Source organism: Pectinophora gossypiella, chromosome 19 (genome assembly GCF_024362695.1).
Source record: "Pectinophora gossypiella chromosome 19, ilPecGoss1.1, whole genome shotgun sequence".
In the NCBI taxonomy this organism is placed as follows: Eukaryota; Metazoa; Arthropoda; class Insecta; order Lepidoptera; family Gelechiidae; genus Pectinophora; species Pectinophora gossypiella.
The window spans coordinates 2,775,957-2,785,516 of record NC_065422.1 but is presented as its reverse complement, the minus strand read 5'-3'; the positions used below and the strand labels follow the sequence as shown (position 1 = coordinate 2,785,516).

General features: G+C 44.0%; 1 protein-coding gene across 2 annotated transcripts; it reads left to right on the top strand.

Annotated features, from left to right (window-relative positions):
• Positions 1–449: 449 nt before the first annotated feature.
• LOC126375495 (ADP-ribosylation factor GTPase-activating protein 2) lies at positions 450–9,447 on the top strand. 2 transcript variants are annotated; one of them, XM_050022453.1, is made up of 12 exons: positions 450–551; positions 626–817; positions 1,091–1,222; positions 1,944–2,051; positions 3,578–3,715; positions 4,189–4,287; positions 4,600–4,757; positions 5,017–5,133; positions 6,180–6,468; positions 6,876–7,019; positions 7,785–7,910; positions 8,557–9,447. In XM_050022453.1, the coding sequence occupies exons 1-11, from the start codon at positions 477–479 to the stop codon at positions 7,884–7,886; spliced, it is 1,554 nt and encodes a 517-aa protein (XP_049878410.1). In that variant the 5' UTR covers positions 450–476; the 3' UTR covers positions 7,887–7,910; positions 8,557–9,447. The 2 variants fall into 2 exon arrangements, with proteins under 2 accessions (XP_049878410.1, XP_049878409.1); XM_050022452.1 differs by having other exon boundaries at positions 7,785–9,447.
• Positions 9,448–9,560: the final 113 nt, after the last annotated feature.

Genomic DNA, 9,560 nt, shown 5'->3' with positions numbered 1-9,560 from the left:
TAAATATTTTTATCACTTCAGATATGTAAAGTATATGAAATACGTCCTTGACACTACCTAATTTGGACAAATATTTCAAAAAGGGTTACGACGACATGAAAAAGCAAATACTCTGTACTAAACTAAAATGCTTCGGTGCGCCCGGATAAGGTGATGTGAATGTGACGTCACGAGCCTGTCTGCGGCAACTCATTACCCGGCGAATTTTAATTAACTGTAACTCCGGAATCACAAGTCGTAAATCAAAAACAATTACACAGATGTTTAAGGACTTTCATGAACTTTCATAACATATGAAAAATAAAAACGTCGTTGATCCTCATTGATTTATTGAATATTGCGTGTAACATGTAGCAGATACTTACGAGCATAGTATTTCCAATGATTAAGTACTTGGCTGTATGGTGCAATCCTTTGTCTACAGGATGAAGGAGCACTATCTTGGTGACAACTTGACAATTGACAACACGTCGAAAATGGCTGACTCGGGGCCAAGTAAAGGCGATATTGAAGCAATTTTTCAAAGATTACGTGCTATCCCTTCCAATAAAGTGGGTAGCAATTCATAGTTAAGTTTCGGAGATATGAAAGTTCAGTGATAGTTTACCGGTGGGATGTGTTTCAGATATGTTTCGACTGCAACGCGAAGAACCCTACGTGGTCGTCGGTGACGTACGGGGTGTTCATCTGCCTGGACTGCTCGGCCGTGCACCGTGGGCTGGGTGTGCATCTCACCTTCGTGCGCTCCACGCAGCTGGACACCAACTGGACATGGAAGCAGCTGCGCAACATGCAGCTCGGCGGGAACGTCAACGCGGTACTTGGGACTCGTCTCGCAGACACTACACTCCAGCTTATTTCTTAGAATTCATGCAGCACAGCTGTTCAGTTCTGGTTTTTATTATGATGAAGTGGAACCAAGTTATTTGGGGTGGCACCTAATTAATTCTTAATTTAGACAGTTTAGAATTTCAAAAGAGAGATTTTGTCAGAGATATTAGACACTGAATAATCTAAAATTCCTAACGGGCTGTTTAGAATCCTTCCATTTGTTTGTATGCTGTGGTATGAACGGGCAATGTATTTTCAGACACAGTTCTTCCGGACGCACGGGCTGGTGACTGAGGATGCGCGACAGAAGTACAGCTCGCGCGTGGCGCAAATGTACCGAGACAAGCTCAGCACTATGTCCGACCAGGCCATGAAGACCTACGGCACCAAGGTTTGTACTATGGTCAATATATGCATAAATAAAATGATTTATCTGCTTATAAACAATAAAGATAATTATTAAAAATGGAACATTATGTCAATTCATGTTTAGATTTTTCAGTCAACTGTTTCTCAGGAATGTTAGAACTATTTGTTATATTAAACTATTAATGTTGTTTGATGATAATGGTTAAATATATCATTATTCCAGGGATGGGTAAGTTTAGTACCTCACATTAGCAGCAGTATCTACCTATAACACAAATATTTTTCTTTCAAAATCTAATTTTAGTCTGAAAACAACCAAGTATTGGTTAAGCGAGAGCTTTTTTATACTTAAAGTATTAAAAAAACATATGTATATTTTGAATAAAAAATGAGCTATTTTCTTATAAAAGTTTTGAAAAGTTAGTAATTGCTACTTTCCTCATTAGTCATTAGTGCCACAATATAAAATGCAAACCAGTTTCATATCATTAATTTTGTTATATTCTGTAGAAATAAAATTAATGACCTATTAAAATATTTCCTTGCTTCTGTACTGAGTATAACTACATTACTTGTTTATAACCATTATCTTTATTGCCTCTTGTATTATTTGATTTCTACCACTCACTGGAAGAATTTAGTCAAAGGCTTATTGTATCTTCCACTGCTAGCTGCTGGCTCCACATGATCTATCATTGAAATAATTTGTCACGTTTGTGTAACACACGTGTTGTGCTCGGCAGCTGCACCTGGACCCGGCGCCGGCGGAGACCAAGGAGACGAAGGAGCCTGAGGTAGACTGGTTCGATGCACACACCGAACCTAACTCTAACCAGCTTGCGCACGACCAGGTAACACGCACCCCGCACCCGAAAAACCCGCGCGACCGGCCCGGGGTTCCCCTACGGCGCAGGTCAGACAGAAACGGCGCAGGCGCGGGTGACATCATCGACGATACGATTCTCTAGACTCCTAATAACAGACAGTTCTGTAAACACTACTGACTAGTAGATCACAGAGCAACCAATTCCGTGATCCTGTTTCCCCTTACCTCAGCTAATTGACACAATTCCATGCGAGAAATAAAATATTAGGCGTCTATTTGGTTGTATAGTTGATTATGATATTACACATGTCTGTTTTACGCTGCGTTTTTTGCAAATATTTTGTTTAGAGTACGCGTCACGGAATGAGTCCCGCGGATTTCAGTGGAACTAAATGACAAGTCATAAGGGACGTCTGCCGTGGCGCGGCCTCTACTGGTCCATTGTGTGCAGTGCTCCGCGTCGCGCCCCTTCTGTCTATCTTGCGTCTACCACTAGCCTCATCATTACCTACGATAGCTGAGCACTTACAGTTTTATGATTAAAAGCAGATTTGTTCTAAAATGTAACATGAATACTCGTAACAATGATTATCAGTAGCATAAAAATTAATTTAAAAAAATGGGTATAAGTGGAATTAATGGGAAATAATTAACTAAAGAGGGATTAATTAATTCAGTATATTTATTTTATTATAAATAGTTATAAAAGGCAACAGCAGCTGTTAGCAGTGAAGCAATTGAAGAGAATTAGTGAATACTAATTATAACCTACTCGTTATAGTTATGTTTCAGTTTCTTCAGTTATCAACTCTGCAATTCTCTCTGGTACTCACTTATGTTTTGAATTTTACCAAGTTCTGTATTACGTGTTTACTTTACCATTGCGATATTTTTGTTATAACATTATTCTTAGTTTGTACATGTGTCATATATGCTGAGGAGCACAGCTGTTCACGCAAGTATATTGTGCGTGTGTGTGTGTGTGTCATAATGTGTGCGCCGCGCTTGTGTGCGTGTGAGTTGATGAGTCAGTGATAACAGCATGCGCCCCACTTTGCTGCAACAACGTAACAAAGTAATTTGTTCAAATAAACTAGAAACCTATCGACCACTCTCAGATGTAAAACTTAATCTCAAAGTGCAATTTGTTCTTCTTGTTTATAATTTCTGTTATCAAAGGTTCCTATTATAAGTCACGTAGTTTAATTAAACACACCTTTTTCTATGAAATAATTTGCATTTAAAAATCCTTTTTAGTTTGATTAAACGAAAATAAATCAAATATACTGATACTTAAATAGTCTCATTAGCTAATACTTTTTGTAATAAATGATTAACGGAACAGCTGAAATATATCACCAGCCCTCGCGGCACGACAGCCACGTCGCGTGCGCTGCGAATTATATCGAGAACTTCTATCAATCGTGGTTCGACGTCCATCTACGTAGATAGCATACGCTGCGTTTGTTGGTTGAAGCCGTCGATATAATTCGCAGAAGTGAAAACAATGTGCTACAATTATTTTGTTTACATGAAGTACCCCCCCCCCAGGAGCCGGTGGCCCTGGGCGCCGCGAGCTCGGCGTTCAGCTCGGAGGCGCGGCTGTGGGGCGCCGCCCCCGCCGCGGAGGGCGACGCGCCGCGCCCCGCCTCCATCGGGGCTCGCAGGCCACAGGCCAAGCGCTCCGGGGTATGTTACCTTCATTATTATTTCTTGTTTGTTATCTGGGTGGTTTTTTGAAAGGGTCTGTACGCGTACTTTCTGTGGGGCATTTTTTGTATGTACTTGTCACAAAAACGTATCGTAACACTTTACTGTTCATTAATATTGTAGGTGTCGCAACTTTCAAAAATCCACAATTTGCTCATGTTAAACTAAAATTCAACGATTTTATAAAGTTAATATTTACCAGTTTCAGATTATGTGTATCGTAAGTTATAAAGGTCTTATTTCATAGTTGCTTTTACCACTCTCTTCGCCTTTTTAATTAATGATGAACAATGTAGAACATTTACCATATGGGAAATCAATTATACTTATAAAAATAATAAAGTTGGTTGTAGGTGGAATGAGGTATAAAAAAAGACACGAGTTTTTTCGTTTTTGCGATACAGTTTCAAGAAAAAATATGAGACCTTATATAACGTATATTACCCTGGCAGCTGGGCGCGCGCAAGGGCGGGCTGGGCGCCACCAAGGTGTCCGCCAATTTCGACGACATCGAGCGTGAAGCCATCATGGCGGAAAAACTCAAAATGGAGGTATGTTGCAAGCGATTATCCAACTAGACGTCCCCACGACTTGGAACCTGGCCTAATGCTAAAGAGATATATAGCGTGACGATTTTTATAGCAGATTGAATCAAACTTCCAATGTATAGAACTGCAAAATTCCATTTGATGTTGTGTGATATGTATATAAATCCAGATAACTTATAGTTTTTTTTTTGTTCTCCCGGCCTAGCATATAAATAATAATTTTATTACATGTATATATATGTATATAGACCGATGGAAATGTCGGTCCTACGAGGTTGGACATGACTAGTGTGTGTCACGTGTGCCGTCCCGCAGGCGGCGGCCGCGGCGCCGGGCGGCGGGGGCGGGGGCTCCGCCACGCTGGAGGCGGTGGAGGCGGAGGTGGCGTCCCTGCGGCTGGCGTACTCGCCCGCCGCCTCCAAGCAGCAGCAGGACCGCCTCGGCATCGCCGCCGCCTCGCGCAACCATGCGCCGTACGTACTACACTATATCATATTTATTCTCAAGACATACCAAGTGCTCCATACACACACAGCCTATACAGACCCGGCCAGTGTAACTGGAAAAGAGATAGCATCTGCATCACTGCGTAATTTTATCGTTATTGTAACATAGTAATAATTTCAAATAACGGGACTGGAAAACTAAACATTGTTTGGCACTAAAGGTCGTAGTCATAATCCAGCAAATGTATGATGTGTAATACTGTGTACTTCTGGCCCGCGCCCACAGCGGCGTGTCCCACAGCGCGGCGGCCGACATGACGGTGATCGAGCAGGAAGGTGCGCCTGCGCCCGCGCACGCCCTCGACGACATGGACGACTTCAACTCCGTCTTCACTATGATACGGTAACACCTTTTTTAACACACTTGCACCATTTTTCAATGCACCGTTTTTAGTACCTCTATGATACTTTTTATATCCAGAAGCTAAGGAACGAAAATAGTGAATATTTCTGTGAAGAAATTCTGTTTAATTAATCCTTATAAACATATATATATAAACTGCATATATACGTCCCACTGCTGGGCACAGGCCTCCCCTCAATCAACCGGAGGGGGTATGGAGCATACTCCACCACGCTGCTCCACTGCGGGTTGGTGGAGGTGTTTTTACGGCTAATAGCCGGGACCAACGGCTTAATTTGCCTTCCGAAGCACGGAATCATCTTACTTTTTCGGACAATCAGGTGATTCAAGCCTGAAAAGTCCTAACCAAACAAAGGACAGTCTCACAAAGTGATTTCGACAATGTCCCCATCGGGAATCGAACCCGGACCTCCAGATCGTGAGCCTAACGCTCTAACCACTAGACCACGGAGGCTGTCCTTATAAACAATGAACTATAATTAACCCTAAACATTTCTGTTCACGGTCAGTCAATAATGACTTGTTGAATACTGAGACACATCACGTGTCGGTTGCCGACTATCGAAATGACGAAAATCAATGAACTGCAACCTTGATTTATTGGCCAACATATTCAGAGTATATTTGGCCGATTCTTAGGATTAATCAGAGCGAGTACTTATAAAACGGCGTTTCATATAATAAGTCCACTGTTGATCATAATAATGTAAGAACAGTCATTGGCTTTTCATTCATAATAGTGTTGGCATACACTTGGGATCGGGACTAGGCTTTAGAAATCCTGTCCTTGAACGTGATGCAAATTGATGAAAACGCCTTGTCCTTACGTGGAGCTATGCTCTGATAATACATAACAGCATCACACCCGGGGATACAGAGGGAAGATGTAGGCAGAGGTTTGCAGTATATACACCCACCCCACCACTTACACAAGCTGTTCAATTACAACTCAGATATTAACGAGGGAGTAAGCAGAGTTGTGTAGTATGGTGTCTGATGATCTGATCTGAACCTTTCCCCGGCAGGAACGAGCCGTACGGGCGCGGTGTAGACTCGCTGGGCTCCATGGGCCCGCTGGGCGGCGGCGGCGGCGGCGGCGCCCCCCGCGGCAAGCCCGCGCTGTCGTCGTCGTGGGAGGACATCGCGCCCGAGCCGCCGCGCGGGGTGCGCAGCATGTTCGCGCCCGACGAGCCGCGGCCCGCGCCCGCGCCCCGCAAGCCCCCCCGGAGGCACGAGCCCGGGGACGAGGACACCGCCGTCAAGAAGTTCGGCTCCGCTAAGGCGATCAGCTCCGCGCAGTTCTTCGGGGAACAGGTATGTTGTGGATATTGTACTAGTTTGAACGTTGGTTGGTTTGTGAAGCAGGCACCAGCGGCACGAATGGACGCTAATAAGCGGAGCCGTAGAACTAGAGTTTGGCCGCTTCTGATACAAGTGTATAGAATGGTGGTGGATTCTAAAGAGAGTGAGTGGTTGCTGTGCTCACAGATAGGGAGTACCCAAGATAATGAGTAGGATAAAACATTTTAAAGTGTACTATTTCACGACGGAGGCCTTATTTTGTATGTTTACAACAAAAAAGACTTTCCACCAAAGCGGGGAGGATCGAAAACGAGCGGAAATGTGCAGGGTTCAACCAATACCGCTGTGCTAAGTCATAATCAAGTCGGCACCCGTCGTTGAACCGCTGTAACATATGTGGTGGTGTGCCGCTTGCGCAGGACAGCCGCTGGGAGCGCGACGCCAACCTGTCCCGCTTCCAGGGCAGCACCAGCATCTCGTCGGCCGAGTACTTCGGGGACCGCAGCCCCGGCCCGCCGCGCCCGCCGCCCGGCTTCAGCGTGTCCGCGCCCGACCTGGACGAGGTCAGTACCCACTCTAGCCTAAACTCATCACCAGCGGCGCCCGTGCAGCCTAATTGAGAAGAGATGCCCTGGTCGTATTTGCTTCATGCTAGATGTATGAATCCCATCTTTGACCAAAGGTATTGAAATAATAATGTACTAAATATGATGTGCTGATTCAAAATGGTAAAAACATTTTTTTATATGTTTACCTAAATTTTCTTAATAATTTAAAACGAGGTCTGTGAAATACCACGTATTCAGTCGGTAGCACAGTCATTTAAGATAACATTTCAAAGAACAGAACCAGAAAAACTGGGCATTTGCACATTTATATTTTGACCAAAAGTAGTAAGATTACAAAATCTCCATACACCATAAAACATTTACTGAGGTCAAAATCAGTACCATGTCACATGTTTTTTTGACAAATTGCACTGTAAGTCTCACTGCGAGCTTCCGTGGTCCAGTGGTTGACCGTTAGGCTCACAATCCGGAGGCCCCGGGTTCGAATCCCGGTGGAGATATATCACAAAAATCGCTTTGTAATCCCTAGTTTGGTTAGGGCATTACAGGCTGATCGTCTGATTGTCTGAAAGTAAAATGATCCGTGCTTCGGAAGGCACGTTAAGCCGTTGGTCCCGGTTACTACTTACCGACGTAAGTATGTAGTCGTTACATGAGCCATGTCAGGGGCCTTTGGCGGTTCAGTAATAACCTACACGATTAGAAGAGGTCTCACTTTTTTAAGTGCGCCAGAGTGGTAAAGTCCCCCTCATTTTGCAGGTGCGCGAGTCCGTGCGTGCGGGCGTGACGCGCGTGGCGGGGCGCCTGTCGTCGCTGGCCAACGGCGTGGTGTCCTCCATCCAGGAGCGCTACGGGTACTGAGCCGGCCCGCGACACGCACCTTTTGTACGTTTTCTATTCCGCGAACATTGTGCAATATGCATTGACCTGGTAATTCATGGACGCCGGGACAACCCTCCAAAGTTTCTCAGTCATAACATACGAAAGACACTAAATAACAATGAGGGTGAGTTTTTTACTCCAGACGTCGCTTCGTAGGCATCTGATGCACACAATTTCAAATGACGAGGGTTTTCCGAAAGCTGACGCCACCTTGACAAGAGGTCTCCCATCTCAACAATACGCGCTATTAAAACGTGACGTCATCTCAGAAAAATCTCCGCGTTCCAACGTTATTTCTCCTTTGGCATCGCCAAGTTGACGGTACCACAACACATATTAAAGTGAATCTTGCATCAGTTCCGGCGTCCATTTGTAACTTGATCAATGTCAATATACGTAGACGGGAGCATCTCTCGCACTGTAGAAACCATGTTATATATACTGTCACCGTGTAAATATTGTATGTAACGAAGTATGATAGTGGCCACGCAGCGATCCCACGTTCGATTCTTGTTCAAAGTTCTGCGGAGACTCGTGTTACTGTTGTCCGGACTGCTACTGCTAATGTTGTCTACATTATCACAATACACAAAATAATTGGAATTAGTCTGAGTTTTGAAATTAATTACATTCCGTTTTTTTTCTAAAGTCGTGATGGCTGCGCGTGATGTTATTGCGCTCATGGAGCAAAACATATGTTGTGACGTCACGAGAGACGACAGCCAGCGCACCAACGTAGCGCTACTGAACATACACCATACACACAAGGCGCAAGGACCCCGATACCGACCCCGCCGGCGTGGTCGACGATTTCCCTCATTCAGCGCTTATCGCTATCGACCCACTAGGGTCGATTAATTCTTTCAAATATTTTTCCTCTCAGACGACGCCCTGAGCCGAGATTCGCGCCCAACTGGGCACCCTCAGGCCTGTTGTCTTAAACGTTGTACCGGGTGAGAGCCTTCAGCGCTCCCCATTTGTCCGGCCAAGTAGTTAATGCCATCTGTGGCAAATCTACAATAAAAAAAAAAACAAGGCGCGCCGCGCTGACGTCACGCGATGACGTCACGACGTGCTGATCACAGACAGTACAGCGCATTTACCTTCCTAGCAAATATTATATTTATTTTTACACAATCTTTTGGTGATAGGTCGTTTATTTTTATAACATCTCGTCGTAAGTTATGTTGATTTAGTTGTTAGACCGCGTCGGCGCGGCCGGCGCGACGCGTTAGTGTTATTGCATCTTTACGTTTTGACAAATATTATAAGAATAAATTGCCAGCCGCGCCGTGCTCGCGGGGCACGGAGGGCCGGCGCAGTATTACCCGTGACGTCACCGCCGCGAGCCCGGGCGCGTGCTCTCCGAAGCCACGAATCTGTGTATTTAGTTGATATGTAATTAAACGTTGTACTTTATTCCTAATTGTATTTAAAGTTGTTCGGCTACTTGAGTAAATAAAAATTAGTATTTGTATAAAAATAATTTGTTTTTAGATAATAATTATTGATATAAATATACAAAATTATATTTGCTAAATAAGTTTTTCATTTAATCCTTAATCTCAGCATTCATATATATTCATATTCATTTATTCCTTAAAACAAGTTTAAAAAAAGTGCAGCAGCAGTGCATTTGTCATAAAATTAATT

Bases quoted from the DNA above. Each gene is read 5' to 3' on its own strand.
- LOC126375495 (XM_050022453.1), top strand. From the start codon at position 477: ATGGCTGACTCGGGGCCAAGTAAAGGCGATATTGAAGCAATTTTTCAA. The intron at 4,288-4,599 runs GTATGTTGCAAG...GCCGTCCCGCAG, and splicing joins CGGAAAAACTCAAAATGGAG to GCGGCGGCCGCGGCGCCGGG. The intron at 4,758-5,016 runs GTACGTACTACA...CCGCGCCCACAG, and splicing joins GCCTCGCGCAACCATGCGCC to CGGCGTGTCCCACAGCGCGG.